At 35.1% G+C, this 18204-nt stretch overlaps 2 protein-coding genes and 1 long non-coding RNA gene across 6 annotated transcripts; 2 read left to right on the top strand and 1 right to left on the bottom strand.

The window, feature by feature from the left end:
* LOC109349650 lies at window positions 2066–3318 on the top strand. Of its 2 annotated transcripts, none has more exons than XR_002108013.1 (3): window positions 2066–2225; window positions 2309–2446; window positions 3076–3318. It is a non-coding gene; the product is annotated as an uncharacterized LOC109349650 (long non-coding RNA). The 2 variants fall into 2 exon arrangements; XR_002108012.1 differs by having other exon boundaries at window positions 2068–2225; window positions 2309–2442.
* LOC109349648 (inositol 2-dehydrogenase/D-chiro-inositol 3-dehydrogenase) lies at window positions 5983–9735 on the top strand. The gene is made up of 7 exons (XM_019590533.1): window positions 5983–6162; window positions 7226–7396; window positions 7841–8005; window positions 8084–8248; window positions 8788–8922; window positions 9165–9262; window positions 9394–9735. The coding sequence occupies exons 1-7, from the start codon at window positions 5983–5985 to the stop codon at window positions 9578–9580; spliced, it is 1101 nt and encodes a 366-aa protein (XP_019446078.1). The 3' UTR covers window positions 9581–9735.
* On the bottom strand, window positions 10268–18164 carry LOC109349647. 3 transcript variants are annotated; one of them, XM_019590530.1, is made up of 16 exons: window positions 17268–18164; window positions 16265–16361; window positions 15962–16043; window positions 15705–15877; window positions 15283–15359; window positions 15112–15168; window positions 14840–14996; window positions 14609–14760; window positions 14271–14435; window positions 13870–14169; window positions 13544–13585; window positions 13118–13367; window positions 12640–12760; window positions 12156–12236; window positions 10387–11014; window positions 10268–10344 (listed from the first exon to the last, which is right to left on the bottom strand). In XM_019590530.1, exons 1-15 carry the CDS (start codon window positions 17431–17433, stop codon window positions 10412–10414), a joined length of 2523 nt encoding a protein of 840 aa, XP_019446075.1. In that variant the 5' UTR covers window positions 17434–18164; the 3' UTR covers window positions 10268–10344; window positions 10387–10411. The 3 variants fall into 3 exon arrangements, with proteins under 3 accessions (XP_019446075.1, XP_019446077.1, XP_019446076.1); XM_019590532.1 differs by having other exon boundaries at window positions 10268–10849; window positions 10880–11014; XM_019590531.1 differs by having other exon boundaries at window positions 10268–11014; window positions 12156–12234; window positions 12641–12760; window positions 17268–17433.

Raw genomic sequence — 18204 nt, 5'->3', positions numbered from 1 at the left:
AATTAAAAATAGATACATTATTATTATTTATTATTTATTACTAATCATAAACACAATTTTAATTAATATATTATCTACGTCAATGATGGATGTGAATGTTAACGAAGAGTTTTTGTTTACAAATATCTTTACTTTGGTTATCACTATATCTTAGAAGAGTTTATTTGTCTCAGGAGCACGGTATATAAAAATGGCTTATGAAAATAAGTTATTTTTAGCTTATTTTAAAAAAAGTTTATTGCATTAGTGTTTAAGTAATCCATTTAATCAAACACACCGTTTGTGGTACACCTTTTCAAAGTAGCATTTTGCTGTGTCCTTGCCCTCTATTTATTATTGCTTATTAAGTTTGGTAAATTAAGCATGCATAAATTGTGTAGATGCATCATATCTCCTATATTTAGTGGACAACCCTTGTATTAAATATTAATCTCTCTATACTGTTTATATGAAGGTAAAATGGTTGAATCTCATGTGGAGGTTGAGAGAGTTTCCCACATGGATAATTTGGAGAGTTTTGTGTAGAAATCAGATAAGCTTGAGAAACAATGTCCTTCTGATGTAATCATATATTATTGTGAGTTTTAAATTATACGACATGTAATAATTTTTTATATTACTAATGTATATCTGTCAATCATATTTAATATTCATTATTAAATAAAAGAAGTTATACAATTGATTAATATATAATTTATTAATTATGCATAAATCTTTATTCTTACGGTAGATTGAAATAGCTTTGAATGGAGTACTTTTGTAGTAGCTTTGAATCATTTACTTGAAAATTAGGTGATGTCACACTTTAGTTACTAAGAAAAGAGCATGGTAAGGAAAATTGAACTTGATTCACTTTATGCTCAACACATTGATCATGACCTTCTCTGGACATGTCATTATAGCATAAGACAATTGCTCATCCCTTATATGAGCATTGTGGCACTAAATTGGGGGGTGATAAATAAAAACAACAACTTAAAAACCTCTAAATATCTATATTTTAAGAAACACTAGTTTAACTATGTCGTGTACAAGGTATCAATGTATATCTAAATTTTCTATTAGGTAAGAACGAGTTGGATCCTCTTTATTAATGAAGAGACAAATGTATCAAAAAACAAAGAAAAATACAATATCCAATAACACGTTTATCTTTCTAATTATAATGAAATAACACTATTATCATTAAGAACAAAGAAAAATACATATAATTGTCTATCCATTAATGAAGAGAATCTTTGTTGAGATGGAATGCATAAGACAAATATTCAAGTAGCTTTGAAGATTCTCTAGTTAGACTTCCAACAGCAAAATTTAGAAAGAAATTAAAAAAAATAATGTTAAAAATCAACCAACAAGAAAAAAGATTATATATTTCATTGATTGAATGAATAGAATTGAATTATAAAGAAATTATCAACATTATATAAAAAAATATAATATATTTAACTTCTAACTAACTAACTAAGATTTTAACATGTTTTTAATCATGAAAATTATACACAATGTATTTGAATTTGAGCTAATTACTAATCCAATACAATATTAATCCAAAATACCAATTCAACAAAGGTACACATTGAAGATGGATAGAAAAAATCCAACAAATTAAGACGACATATTTTACAAAATACCACTAACTTCTACACGAGGTGAAAGCACTATCTCTAGTGCGAGCCTAATTCTTCTCCAATAATGGATAGTCCAGTACATGATTATAAGGGGAAATTGAATTTAAACTATTTTATAAAAAATAAGTTAAAATGATAGCTATTAGATTTTTATTTTCGCCACATGTTACAATTATAATATGATAACGAACTCTTCAGTATGAAGATGATACAGATTCCTCAACTATGGGCATAGACATATAATTTTCCAAACCTAAGGAAAGATAAGATAACCTATTTAATAAAAGGGATAAATTAGTCTTTTTTCAACCTTAAAAAGAGGTATAAACCTTAAAAATTATTAAACTCAAATCCGAACAACATGTAAACAAATGACTCAAAACCTTAGCCCTAGAATGCACATGACAGATCCATTACAAAATTATTAATAAATACATGACCAAAAAAACCTAGGGGTCAAGGGCAAATAAACTAATGTAAAGGGGTCAATACACAATTTATTAGAAAAGGGAGGGAAAGGACTGTAATGAGGGATTTCATTTGATCGAGAATAGAAGAATCGCAGAGTTAGAGAGTTCGTAATTGGATATGGGTGTAAGTGGATCTGATCTGAAGAAAATGAATATAATGTTATGCAGTGTTTATTCAATTTTGATGATTGATTATGAATGATACAGGTAAGATTATTGATGGAGGTGGAACCACCAACTCCGGCGAGATACTTAATGGGAGCGGCGGTGATGATGATCGGACTTGTCTTACCCGTCGGTTACATGATGTTTCGAAATAAACGCGTCCCTTCCAAACAGACGTAGGTACTCTACTCTGCTTTTATCATTTTATATTTCTCTCTTTTTTCTTATTCCTTATTTAGATGAGTTGAAATTGATTGTTGTACATTTTTATTTCTCAGTTTTTAAACTCCTTAGTTAGATTAATGGTCTTAAATTGGTTGTGTGGTTATGTCGTGATGACAATGTGGTTGTGGAAACTCTTAAAATTGCAATTTAGACTATTTATGTTATATGATTTAGATCTACCAATACATTTAGGTTCATGTGGAAAAGGGTTTGATCTCTTAAGAATGAGATCTTGGTTCAATATCAGGACATGTATATGGAAAGAACACTAGGGAGCGGTCGTCGCTTAGGGTTAGTTTGCAAGTTGTTTGGGAAGGAAGGGTTAGGAAGGCTTGAGAGCTATCTTCCAAGTGCATTTCATGGCTCTCAAGCCTTTCTCTTCCCTCCATTACCCTTCTAAAATCAATCAGCAAACAGATGCTTAGATGCCTGACAATATCTTGAGATTACTCTCTCACATATTCTCATACTTCGGGAAACGATTAATGTGGCTAGAGGAGTTCAAACTGATATTTCTTTTTCTTTTCTCGTTTTCACATCAGTTATTATCAATTTTTAGTGATGCACCTGTGTTACTGTGTCAGGAACAAGGTTTTGATATAGAGAGACAATGATGATGACAGTGATGACATGAGAAGGTTCTGATTCGATGGAGGGGTTTCTCAGTCTTTATGTTTTGATTATAGGCTTTAACTTATAAGAAATCTACCATTAGTTCAGTTGTAAATGCCTTGAGATCCTAAATCTCCTTAGGGATTGTTCATCAGATTCTAAACTAATACACATGATGTTTTCTATCCATTTTTATCATGGAATTCAACTATTGTGACCTTGTGTCATTTTTTCTTAAAAAACAAAAGAAATATGTGGTTAACTATTGATCATTTGGCATTTCAATGAGGAAACATACTAAAGTCCTGTGGATTTATTTTTGTAGTTGGGCAGTAATCTTTCAAATACATGAAATGGCAAATTCTAATTTGTTGTATCTAATCCCTTAGTATCTAGTTATGACTTGATTTCATACAAATGTAACTCCTGCCTCCTGTTGTTGAAGTATCTATAGGTCTCTTGTGTAAATTGTAAGAAATGTTATTAACCTTTTTGTTCTAACAAGGCTGGAAACTAGGCTTGGTCAATGTAGAAAGTAGAAACTGTTTTTTCAGTTTAGCATTGGGAATTTTAACATGATAATTTTAGTAGGAGCATGTTTTTTAAAGGTTATGGATGTTATCTGATTTGACCAATTCCTACCTTGATCAACTTTACTGCAAGCAATACTTGCAATAGGATATACATCAAGGTGTTTTGTTGGAGGAAAATTGTCATTAGAGGAATGCTATCTATTGGCTTTCATGGTGGCAGTGGAGTATATTTGACATGTAGATGAGTTCAACTGATTTGCTTTTTAGTAATTTCTAGTGGTGTAAGACTCTACTAGATCTTTAAGGTCAAATGTTCGATTTGTGTGAGCAACACTTGTTGGGAGAGGTATCTACGAACCCTGGAAATGATTAGTTCCTTACCAAAAAAAGTGAGAGAATACGCTTAGTAGTACAAAAAAATTGGATTTATATAAGCATTCATATCTCCCCCATGAACAATGCTGCGTTCTATAGATGACAACTTACAATATATTCACATTGTGTGCTCAAGTAAAAGCAAAAATGCTTATATGATTTAATAATATTTCTATTTATTCACACTTTTCATTAGTGGTCATCGTTTTATAAAATAACAAGGTCTGAATAAATAATTTAGAGTGTCAACGGTCTTAGTCTTAGCACAACTCTATTGTCCATTTTGGATGCATTTATGATTTAAAAATCATTTTCTAATGTCACATTATAACAATACTTTCAACAGGGGTGAGTAGGACCGGAATTCGAATAGGGTTAGGTCTGATTGAGTCTAGGGCCGGGTTTGAGTTCCAAAAATAGACCCAGTCAATATCTAGGGCCAGGTAGGGACCAAGCATAACCTGACCCGTCTTGTCTCAGGGTTACTCGCTCATCATGTTTGTATGTGTTTCTACTCAAATGTGTATAGAGTAATGATACATTTTGGAAGAAAATATCATTTATTCTTTAATTTTTCCATAATATATACATGATTAATAATACATATATACATATATCATTTTATATATCAAACTACATATTCATACTAATAAATAATATTGAGAAGTCTTTCTCTAAAATGAGTATGCATTATATTTAATCGAGTTTAGGGTCGGGTCGGGTTTAAAGGCTGACACGATCGCTATTTAGGGTTGGATTGACTTCGTGTCTAGGGTCGGGTCCAGGTTCAAAAAAGTGACTCAACCAATATTTAGAGTCGGGTAAGGACAATCCTAAACCCGTCCCAACCCAGCCCATGCTCACCCCTAGGGGTGAGCATAAAGTGTGTTGGGTTGAGTAAAGTTTGTCCTTATCAAACACTAAATGTTGATTGAATTATTTTTTGATCTCGAATCCGACCCTAGATCTGGAAGATAACCAACCCTGAATGTTGACAAAATTAGCTTTTGATCTAGAACTCGGCTGAAGACCTACATACTTTTTTAGATAAAATGTTCTAAATATTACTTATTATGAATATGTAATTTGACATACAAGATGATATATAGTAAAAAATTTGTTAATCATTTACATATATGTATGTATAATGAATAAAATTAGAGATTTAATGATATATGAAATGATATACAAATTGTGACAATATATCATTAGTACAAGAGTATCCTAAATAACTAAAAAAACATGACAAAAATATAATCAAGAGTATCCCCTCAACTATGACTCTATGAGTAAAGAAATAATCCTTCTAGAATGCCCAATTGTCTCTCTCTTTAAGTGTCAATCCAAGAAATTGAACTTTAGTATAATACTCGAGAATTCACTAGGATCTTATATCATTGGACCAATGTGTCATTGGTATATGATATTACATTAATAGATAAGTTTTTATAACAAAATACAATATCTACTTCGATCCAAAAATATGTTATTGTTCTATATGTAATTGAATAAGTTCATACAAACATAAATAATGAATAATGATATAAGAAGTCGGATCAGATCATGCTCATCCTTAACTCCAACTTAGATATTAATCCAATCTAACTTTTGAATAAGAATCTAATCCTATATACCTAATAAAATCAGCCTATATTTGTGTCCCGTAATGGGTCCTACTTATCCCAATACAAATAACCAATGTCATTCACAATAAACAATAACTATTCTGTTGAAAATTAAATGAGTGAAGTAGAGAATATTCCTCAATGTTACTTTCTTGACTTATTTCGTACATTTCATCATTCTTACCGAAAAATGGTAGTAATTATTGATTTCAAACTCTGATACCGTAACGAACATGTCTTTGACCGCACATGTTTGTCAGATAATAAACACGAACAATATTAAATGTTATCTAATCTCCCAGTGTGAGTGATTTGAGTTTGTGCGTTACAAGTTTAGAAAAAAGAAATGGCAGAATCGATTGTAAAATACGGAATAATAGGAGTGGGAATGATGGGAAGGGAGCATCTCATAAATTTATATCATCTTCGAACTGAAGGCGCAGTGGTCGTTGCCATAGCTGATCCTCACCTTCCTTCTCAACAACTTGCCCTTCAGTTATCCAACTCCTTTTCTTGGCCTCTCAAGGTACCTAACATTCTATCCCTTCTTTTTCCCTTTATTTTTTATTCTTTCTCACTTTTAAATATTTTTGTTACATTGCAATTTCTCTTTATTATTAAAGTAAATTACACTCTTCTAAAGGTGTGATGACAAGAGGGTGAGCCAAACACAAAAGTAAATTAAACTCGTGAACTGAAGTTCACGAGTTTCAAATCCTGGAAACAACTCTTCACTTATTGTTGTCTCCATCCTCCCCATAGTGAGAGCTTTTTTTAAAGGACTGATTAGTATAACATTACACTTACACCTTCTGAAAGGGATGGTGATTTAAGTTATACCGATGGTACCATTTAAACTTTTTAAATAACGAGTGTTAATTTTAATCAAGGGAAACCTTAAATGTAACTTTACCTTATTGTCATTATTATAATATTGACCAAACTGTGTAACTTCGAGTACTTAATCAGATGACGGGTCACTTCTAACTTAACCAAATATTTCGAGTTGGAAATGTCGCTAACCAAATATTTCGAGTGTGAGCCTTTGGAAATGTAGCAACATTAAATACTCGGTAAGAAGAGTTTTGTCTTCCTTGTGGTCCTACCAGCTCAAATCCGGATTAGTTGGGGACAAATGGATTTTCGGCGATATAATAAAAGGATATTTAGGCGCTCAACGGCGTAAAATACTTCGAAACTATTTCAAATAAATGTGTATTCGCCTGGGTTTGGAAACCAGATGGTTTCTACTATAGCTTTAGAAACAAATGTAGTAAAAATGCTTGTAGGGGTGATCATGGTGTTGGTAGAATATCAATGATGAGCTTTGATTCTGAAACATCTAATGGCAATTACAGTAATGCTATTATACCAATTGACATACATTGCTCAGCTATAATTCGACTCAGTTTGACTTTTTATCATCTGGCTGTAATTCGACTCAGTTTGTTACTCTCACTGGCCACCGAAACTGATATTTAATTAGCATTTTTCCTACAATTATCTTTACAATAAACTCCACATTGTTTTCGATTTAATGATAATTTGCTCAAGGAGACAGAACTTGAATGACCTTGAAAGTTGTGAAGGTTTTCTCAGGTCACCAAGAACTGTTAGACAGTGGATTATGTGATGTTTTGGTGGTATCAACTCCAAACATGACCCATCACAGAATTCTAATGGACATCATCAATCATCCCAAACCCCATCATGTACTGGTGGAAAAGCCCTTGTGCACCACTGTCTCTCACTGCAAAGAGGTTTGTTATTGATTCCGCTAATATTTTCTGCTTATAGTGATAATGTAATTTTACGAATATTGTGAATCAGCATGCCTTCATAGAAACAAGTTTTATAACATTTTCTTTATTTTCTTGACTGTGTTTTCCATTTAAGAATGGGGGTATAAACTATACTTTTGCAATGTCTTTAGCCCTTTATAATTATCATGTGGCAGCAGAGTTTTGATATAAGATGTATCATGTGTGACACCATAAACAAGTCAACCATGCTGCAAAAATGACAAAATGTTTCCCTTTTGCAAAAAAGTAGTTTATACTGTTATATTTGGATGTCTTACTAACTGGAAGTTTTTTGTTACTACTGGAAGTCTGGATTACGTAGCAAATGTTAAAATGTGCAGTTTGGTCCTTTAATAAGTATTTGGTAATCCACCAATTTAATGTCATTATGTGTTGGATTAGGTTATTCACGCTGCTAGAAAGAGACCAGATATATTGGTACAAGTTGGACTGGAATATAGATACATGCCACCTGTTGCAAAACTGATAGAAATAGTTAAGGGGGGAAGCATTGGACATGTCAGAATGATAGCAATTCGAGAGCACCGGTTTCCTTTCTTGGTTAAGGTTAGATTTTATACAAATTCAGGTTACATGCTTTGATTCTACTAACAAGTCAGGCTGAAAGAATGTTACTGGTCATAGGTGAACAATTGGAATCGGTTCAATGTCAACTCAGGGGGCACTCTAGTAGAGAAGTGTTGCCACTTCTTTGATTTGATGAGGCTGTTCGCTGGTGCGAATCCTGTTCGTGTGATGGCTTCTGGAGCTATTGATGTTAATCACAAGGATGAACTATATGATGGAAAGGTAGATTATTGGTACCCTATATAACTCCTTGATTAATACTGATTATAGTCTCTGGCTCTTTGCATCATGTTCTTCAATCCAGAAAAGGGAATATGCACTGAGCTTGATTTCAGTTATACTATAGCATTGCATAATCCCTAGAACCAATAAAGCCTTTAAAACCTTATATCTTACGAATGTATAAGGGATAACCTTTTTATAAGATGCATAAGTGTTCTTCCTCAAAAGTAAATGTAATAGTCCTGAAAGAATCCTTTAAACTAACCAGTTATAAAAAAAATATAGTTTTCATGTACACTTATGCACCCATAACTGCAAACTTTGGAGGTTATTAGTACTCCATATGTGATTGCTTGAAAGATTTGAATAGACAGCTGATGTTTGTGCTTTGTTGGTGAAGAACTACTGATCTTCACCTTTTACTATATGAAGATTATTTTGTCCCAGTCCTTAGTGGATTTTCGTTAATTGTCATGGAGTATTTCTCTGAGTATTATTGTTTTTAACATTACTGCTATTCACAAGTTTACTTTGTGCAGGTGCCAGATATCATTGACAATGCATATACTATAGTTGAATTTGACAACGGCTCCCGAGGAATGCTTGACCTTTGCATGTTTGCTGAAGGGAGTAAAAATGAGCAAGAAATATCTGTTGTGGGTGATGTTGGAAAGGTAAAAGTCTCTCCCTTTTCAGCCCCCTCTGTTCTTATTATATTCAATTGTGTTTTGGTAACCTCTTGATTAAGATACAACTGAGTTGCAGGATTTAAGAGTCTGTTTGTTTGGGATAATTTCTCAACAAAACCACTTACTTTTTTCGAAAAATAATTACTTGTGAGAATTTCTTGTATGGCAGTCATACATTGCATTAAGCATATTATTCTTTGCATGTCAATTTAAAACATTTTCACCAGGGAGAGGCCTTTGTTCCTGAGAATGTTGTCCGGTTTGGTGCACGAGAGACAGGGCGAGATGGTGTCCAGACTTTGAAAGCTGAGGATCAGCGGATAAAGTGGGTAGTTTCTCTTTCTATTAAATATTTCATCAGTTAACTAAGCTTTAAGTTTTGGAATGAATTTAAAGTGGATCTTAATCTTACTATCATGAAAATCTTCTATGATTTGTATCCCCCACCCGGAACAGATATGATGGGTTACACCATGGGTCCAGCTATCTGGAACACCTGAACTTCTTGGCTGCAATAAGGACTAAAGGTGAAAAGGCTCCTCCTGTGGATCTTCAAGATGGATTAATATCTGTTGCAATTGGAGTTGCAGCACAACTCTCCATAGAATATGGTCGGTTTGTTACTATTGAGGAAGTTATGTAGACCTTAAAATTTGAGGGTGTTGGAGTTGTAAATGTTGTTGTCTTGGTTATCTTATTTGATATCTCTATCTAATGAAGAAGTACTATACAATTTGTGAAATTTACATTTATTCCTCCCAAGTATTAATGTGCATGGAGCATGGTTATTCCAGCTTCTCTTTTTCTTCAATTATTTTCTGTAAGCCGAAACAACTAAATTCTGAAAACCAGAAAATGCCTGCTCTGGCCACCCCTTTAATTGAGTTCCATTTATTACATCAAAGCCGTTTATTTTTTTAAATTATTATTCAGCTTTTATATTTATCTTAGGATTAAAGAGAGGATTGGTAGTTAAAGTACGATGGTCTATACCTTAAAACGACCCCAACAAGTTTTATACAATTTCATTTCAAATTATGCAGCGTCATTCTAGCTTGTACTTCTCAACTCCCCTCCGCATCTTTAAACTAAAAGTAATTAAAAAATATGGGCTCTAACTGAGAGAAGGAGTAACGTGAGCAAAAGGTGAAGGTCATGAGGTGGCAAAAAATGTCACTGATAATATGAACTAGTGAGAGAAGGAGTGAAAACATCTTCAAATGAAGAAATAGCATATTAAAAATGAATGCCCAAAGTCTGAAGCAAAAAATAAAGAGAAAACATAAAGGAATTAATTGATTTGAATGATAAAAAACATGATAATATTGGAGGAGAAAATTATTTGGAAAATAAATGTCGTTACATTACCACATAAATTTCATCTAACAAGTTTATTTGAAGTGACTCATTCTCGCCACCAGCGCGTGAGAACAACTCCCGAGAAATTTCGTTCCTTCTGATAAATCTCTTCTTCTCACCTTTGCTTGCGCTCTCTTGTTCCTCTAGAATCAGCAGGTGGTGGCGGCGGAGACGCCTCGTACCTGGAGGGCCTCCGTTTGAAATGTCGTTCATCGTCGCTAGATTCGTAGTCCACGTTGTTATTCTTCCTGCTTCCTCCATAGTAGCCATTCGACACAGCGGGAGTTGGTTCTGTAGTGGAAGAAGGAGCGGTGGAGATCTTTCTCTTCTTGGAGACTTCCTCTTCAGAAGGGAAGCTTATGCGGGAGAAAACACTCGCCTTATGTTTCCGATCTGCTGCAGCTGCTGCTGCGGCTTCTGCGGCGGTGGAGGTGGTTGTTTTGATGACGGCTGTTTCAGTGGATTTTTTGGATGAGGATCCAGAGTGGTGATGGCGGTGATGACGTTGGTCGTCATGGTTGTGACGATCTCTGTCTCGGTCACGGTGATCGTGGTCAAAGTGTCGTTCATTAGAACGTTCGCGATCGGATTTTCTCTTGGGAGGAGGTGGAAGTTCTGCATGGATTGGAGATCGAGATCTAACTGGTGATAACCGTTCTGAACGGTGACGCTGGGGATGGTAGTCGCTACTTGACGACGGTGGTGGAATTGGTGACTTCTGCACCAAAAATAGAAATAGATACGTTAGGGCATCATGTGAAATATAAACAGGAACTACATTCAATTTATATATTTATAACAATTTATGTATTTCCTCTTTTGACACCATATCAATATTATTAATTATTAATGAACTCCGGTGGCACACTAGTTATAACTATGTTAAAAACATATTCTGAGCTACATAACGCACACAGAATGTGTTATCCTATTACAAATTCCATATTTTATACATTTATTTCTAATTTCTAATATTTTATTCATATTCACACTACGTAAGAAATATGACAACCCAAATAAAATCCGATTTAAAAACGTCCAAAATCATTGAGCAGAACGATATTGAAAATTGCAACAACAAAATTTCGTAGAAACGATTTGCACAAAAAATTGATATTAAAATTGAGAAATGTTATGCTTTAAAAATATAACCTACACGATGTCGGAATTTTTTCAAGTTTGCTTTCTTCCAGACCATTAGCCATTTAATTATTAAAACTAGAAATACTCCTTTAAAAAAATGTAGGCAACAATGTAAAATACGAAGACATGCACGCTACTTTTAACGCACACGATTTTCTAAAAAAACGACTTTTTTTAAAACCCATACGAATTGTTTGTTTTGCCAGATAATAAAGCAGTACAACATGGTACTCGTTTGGATATTCTCTTATTATTTTTGCCCGAGCCGAAGAGGCCCAAGACATGCTTCAAATCGCAGACAAATTTAAGTTGTTAAATGATCTAAATCTGCTTTACGGTTCAAAGCTAGTCACACCACGATGGGTCTCTCCCCGAACCTGGGCATCATTATCATGTAACGATGCCTAGTTTATCATCTTTTCACTAAATCCACTTTATACCCAATTTGTTTGCTGTTGATCACAGAAACATGGTGAGGCATGTGGGCTTTGCGCCCTCATTTCATGATCGGTTGATAGACAAATCTCTTTAATAATGAAGTCAAAAGCAATTAGTTGCCACACTACTATAATTTAAGAAACTGCAACAATAATCAGTGTTCTTTTGCAAGCTTGAGGATTCTGGCCATACTTCTGGTAGAGAAACCCAAAAAAGTAAATATAACATAGAAGCCCGAGGAAAAAGAACGAAAGATGAAAACAATTAAAAGCACATACAGTTTTTGATTTCACTGACGGACCATTCCCAACACTGCTCACTTCCCTACCAACAAACTCTCGATCTTTGGAGAAGTCCCTGTTACATCAAGGAAATGGTAACATTAAAAAACAATTGCGAACAAAATATGGAGATAAATCAAAGAAAATTGCATAAAATTAAAACCAACAAGAACCATGATAACATGGATGACTTATTAATAACATGTTTTCTATGACCATTAGAAATTGGGCAACTAAATTAATGAGACTAAACAAGGAAGAATGTTATCTAGAACAGTGCTTTGAAATAATTTTACACAAATTCACAACATAATTGGTTGCAGCGGATATGGCAGAAGATTATATCTTAAATTCTGCTATAACAGTGTTGTCAAATATTTGAGTAAAAAAATATTTGACTTATTGAGTTAAAAGCAATTCCAGCTTATTAACCACATATATCAGGAACATGGCACAACACCCAAGAGTGATTCCAGTTGTACCTTGCACCTGGTCTCTCATTTTCACGCCTCCTCCTCAAATCAGCTTTCCGAGCTTCAAATTGCTCTCTACTCATAGCTGGAGGTTGAGCATTCATCCCCATACTGAACTCAGCAAGATCCCTAAACATATTAAAAATTTATATTCCAATTTGGCTCTCTAAGGGTATACTTGATAGTTGGTTTATGGAGGGTATGGTTGGTAAGGGAAAGGTTTGACAACTACAATATACACTTGTGAGATAGCTCTCAAACCTTCCCTTTCTTCCCCTTCAAAAACTAACTCACAAAAGGACCCTAAAGCACAATGTATGAACATATACAATTTGATAAACATGCAACCTAGTTCACTACAAATGTACAATCCCTCCCAAAGCAGACCAATAAGATAAAATACACCAGGCACCTTTGTGTGTGTGGGAATGAGGATAGCGGGTGAAAGAGCCAACTTCTGGTTTTCCCAAAAATACTATCACGTACCTATGAGGTGGAACAGGAGGCATCATGTAACCCTGCATGCCAAAGGGGCCTGGTGGAAAACCACTTGGAAATGGCATGTCCAAGGGGCCAAGACCATAACCCATCATTTGCATTGGACCAGCATATGGTGCCATAAATCCATCCATACAAGGTTGCATGCCATTCCAGTACGAATTATACCCAGCAGGTGGGCCCATTGGCATCATATAGTTCTCAGCTGCAAAGTCGTGTGGATTTTTCCACTGCAAATCTGCAAGATAAATAAGAAAAAAAAATCATTACCAATAATAGAGGTCAAAGCCTCTGTGCTGTCCTTGTCCATTATATGTTCCAGTAGGATGCAGAACCAAATCTAACAGAAAAAATACAGATAGATGTCCTAGACTCGATTGTAGATAAAGGGCGGAGACAGAACAGTAGATTTACCATTTGTAGGCAAACGGATTTTCTTCTTCTTCTTTTTCTTCCCTGTAAAGTTAAACAATAAATGAGATTGTCCTAAACAGAATCAAAAAATAAAACATCTGTGCTGGTGCCTTTGTGTTATAAAATATTCAAGAGAACAACTACCACAACACTACACTGGTGCCTTTAAACAGAAAATAAATGAGATTGTCCTAAACAAAAAATAAAAAAATTAAACATCTGTGCTGGTGCCTGTGTTATATAATTTGCAAGAAAACAATACCACAGCACTGTACACCCCCACCCCCCAAGAAAAAAGTAGGATCCATAGCAACAACCTATATTACCTGCCTCAGTAGGAACCGAGCTTTGCTGCACTTCTTCCTCAACCGGTCGAGCACTCCCTTGTGATGCTTGTACCTTTACAGTCATTGACTCGTGAGTAGCTTCAGATACATCAGCAGCTCTGATGATCCTTACTTGCTCTGACGTCTGCTGAGGAGCAGAAACAGTATTCCTATCAACAGCTGTTTCCTGTATATTTATTTTTTCTTCACTAACAGGTAAAATCTTTAGTCCTCCCTTAGATGCAGCCGATGAGGTTGGAGATGGAATCTTGGGCTGTGGACAACGAGCAGACTCCATATCTGGAAAATCAGGATATGGGAAACAAATATAGTACATACTAACAAATTGACAGCAATTTTAATGGTCTAAACAAGAGTCACATCATAGTGGTTTCAAGAACCTTGAACTTGAAAAATACTCCCAGCATTTTCAGCACTGCTGTTGCCTGATTCCAATATACGATTAATAGTGTCTCTTAGCGTCTTATTTGGTAGAAGATCATCGGCGAGAATATTTGCAGCACCACATACGCACATAGACCTTGAGATTATGTAGTCCCTAATACCTGAAAATTTTCAGAATGAAATTACATAAATTAAAAACAAGATATTTATTTTTCATGCAATAGTTCAGAAAAGAAACGTAAAAAGAAGAGACATTGAAACATTCAAAACATTCCTAGTTTATCTAATGGGGAACTCAAGAACCATGAATTACAAAGAGACAAAGAAGACATACATTTGTCACAGAAGCTTTTAAAACAACATTTGCTTGTCAGCACAGCATCCTTCATCACATCACTGCACAAGGGGCAATGGAACTCAGGAGGTAGATCCCCCATAGAACGTGTTGATGTTGGCATCCCCTCTATTTCTTTCTCAAAAGCAGCCCTGCTTTCAAGCAAAAGGTGAAACTCTATTTCATGCTTACAAATGACAAGACGGACAAACAGAAATAAGATATACTCACTCATTTGGCTTCAAGACAGCTACTGAACCATTTGGCATAGCGTATGAACCTTGTGGGTTAACCATTAGCATCGATCGAGGAATACCAGTAGGTTGCTTGACTCTTTTGATGTCGAAATTTGGATCTCCGTTTGTAGGGCAGTGCTGAATAAAATGCCCTGAACAAAAGTAAGGAAAATAGCTAAGCTAAGCGCACCAACATTACTATCTTGAGGATAGAGCAATTTGCAAGCAAGAAGACAAAGATTAAAAGCCTTAGAAGCATTAACATACCAGGCATCTTGCATCTATGACACACATAGCCTTGTGGAGGTGTCTTCCGCTCCAACCCTGCCAAACCTCAGCAAGTAAATAATCATCAGTTCATCAACCAACATACTAATATTTATATTTGCATTTAAAGCAGCAAGTCACTGAAATGGATATAATAGGCAAAAAAATTACCGAAACCACGCCCACCCCCCATTCGTCCTCCCATACCTCTCCCAAAACCTCTACCACCGCCAAAATCTGACCCTTGACTGCATGTCAAAGAAAAAGACATAAAAAATCATAAAGCAAGCAAGTGTTTTCTTTCTTCATCAAAAATATGGGAGAACCTTTGGTATGTAGTTTGCAATTTTATACATAATGAGGAAGTCATAGTATGGTAGGGAAAACACAAGGAACAAGTGATCCAATACAGGTGTCTAGGTTCAACAGATGAGGCATCCCTATTCCCTTCTGAAGAGATATTAATGCCCATTCTTGCAGGATGGACAAAGCATCTAATTTCACTATTCACGCTCAATATAGTTATCATTTCATTCTATCCTGATTTCATGCACCAAACAATACACCTAAACATCGGAGAATACTCTACTCACCGTTGCCAATCCAAGGCAGGAGTATCAACTACGGCCTTAATCTTACTATCTAGGTCTTCATCAGCATTGTTAGTCGGAGGAGCATCCGGAATGAAGTTGCTTGATTGGACAGGCAGTGCATCCAGATTTGAATATAAATCATTGCCAAACTCATCCCAGTCCATATCTTCAGTCTGTCATGAGGTATGAAATGTTTAATTTCCTGTTAATGTAGCTGAATTGTATATACAAAAAATGGAAAAGACTCGAGGAGTTACATATTTCATGGCAGATGTATTAGCAACTGGTAAGCTACTGTTATCAGGTTCAATTTCTGCCATCTTATTTTCCAGCTTTTGCCTGCAGAAAACAAAAGACAGCTGCAACTCAAGAACACAGAATATATCTCACAGTTGAAGAATGTAGTGTTGGGGAAAGGTTGTGCAACTATGGTATGGAGAATATAGACAAGAGAATGACAAATTGATGATCACCCATTATTAAAGAGTTTACATACAAAATGCATGATTAATGGGGAAAATTCCAACAACAGTGATGACATTAAAGGTTTGAGATAGTACTCTATTTCAGTGACAATTGGTAAACGTGGCCGTCCTGGAACCCGACCAACTAACACTGAGGTATTTTTTGGTATCAGCATTGACTCATCAAGATATTCTGAAATTCCAAAGAGAGAGCAACTATGAAACACTGTAACTATGCTATTCATGAAGACAGATAAATACGAACTATCAAGGTAAAAGTCTCATAAAGATGAGAGGCTATAATTCCTACAAATAACTACATCTCAAAACACTGACCTTCCTTTTAATTTAATAGTATTTTCTTCACTTTTATTTTTCTTTCATATAGGGGAGTTGAATAAGGCTCCTCTAATGAAAGCTTATATCCAACAACTGAGCAGGTAAGGCTAATTTATCCTTTAAAAAAGTGCAGCTCAATGCACTAAGAGTTTATTTGGGAGTTGGATTTTGGAGAGGTAGAAAAGGAAAGAGAAGGCTCGAGAGTCATCTCACAAGTGTATTTTATGGCTCCCAAGCCTTTCCCTTTCCTTCCCTTCTCCTCCAAAATCCAACTCACAAACAAACCCTGAGCTCTTACTTATTGGGGTCTAGGAATGGTAAATGTATACAAGCTTTATGCCTGCAAGCATAGTGGATTTGAACCCATGACCATCACTAAGCAACAACATTATGATGCCCTGAGGCCCACCATCTTTGATTTAATAAAATGCTCAACTCACTAAAATAACCCAGAGACTTGCTTACTTCATAAACAAACTTACCTCAAAGGAGCGGTTCATGGAGAAGTGGACAGTAAATTTTAAATGAAGCCTATTTCAGTTCAATGACAGATAGCCTACTTCATAAAAAAGTTGTGCTTTATGAGGTACATGATAAACACCTTAATCTGTAACCATGAATTCCCTCCTCAAAGCTATTGAATATGTAAAACGTCCTTATTATTAAATTTACATTTAATTTAAAAAACCCAGACTCATATTAACCCTAAACCACTAAATTTTGAGGAGAATAGCTTAATTAATCAAAAATCAGAACCAACCTTCATTGGTTTGAGCATTGGTGACCACGAGGTCGAAATCAGTACCTCTCCCTAAATGCTTCGTTTCAAATATTTTTTCTTTCAAAGTACCAACAGAGATGAAAGGACCATCCATGGGAATTGAATCATAATCTCTTGCACTCTTAAATTTATAATACACCGCCATGATGGTATATTTCTCTTTTCTCTTATCTATAGGAAAAAAGATCAACACCAAAGTAATATAACAAGAACGAAATAATAAAAAGGGCCTTTGAAATTCAAATATAACGAAATAAAAGGCCTTTGAAATATTAAAACTCTAAAAAATCACACAGTACAATATATTGAAAGATCTTCTTTTTTTCTCTTTTCTAATTTTTTCTAAGGATAAGATCGAACACAGCGAACCACCCAGTCGATGAGCACACTCCTAGAATTCTTCAAGTCTTCATCTTCGTCAACACAAAACCCTAGCGCATCCAAAATCCAGAGAATTTAGATTCCTTCAGATCATAACACGACCGGCGTGAGAACAATCAAGAAAATTCAGTACTAGGGAATCCTTCCCCAAATAGAAACCAAAATTAGGGTTTCAGATGTTATCTGCAACAGAATCGAGCGAAGGAGATTTCTTTGTTCCTTGAGTAATCAACTTAATCTGATGCCAACGGTTTCAGATTAGAATTGGAAGCGAAGATCTCAGATCGGCAGCGATTGAAGCTTGAAAGAGAATCACGAACACCGAGACGACGAGCGAGCCTTGAAATCGAGAAGCTTGGGTTGAAATCTGAAGCGAATTAGGGAGAAGCGAAGAGAATCGAAGATCGAGTGTGGAGAATGGAGGAGAATGATGATAATTAGGTTTAGAAATGCGTGGTGTGGTGGCTTTTGTAACTTACGCTTCACGAGTAAATGGGTGTTAGCGTTAAATGTACTCGCTTTCTACTTGTTTTGT

This window comes from Lupinus angustifolius, chromosome LG06 (genome assembly GCF_001865875.1).
Source record: "Lupinus angustifolius cultivar Tanjil chromosome LG06, LupAngTanjil_v1.0, whole genome shotgun sequence".
Classification (NCBI taxonomy): domain Eukaryota; kingdom Viridiplantae; phylum Streptophyta; class Magnoliopsida; order Fabales; family Fabaceae; genus Lupinus; species Lupinus angustifolius.
Note: the sequence above shows the minus strand (reverse complement) of the source record. Positions and strands in the feature narration are given on the sequence as shown.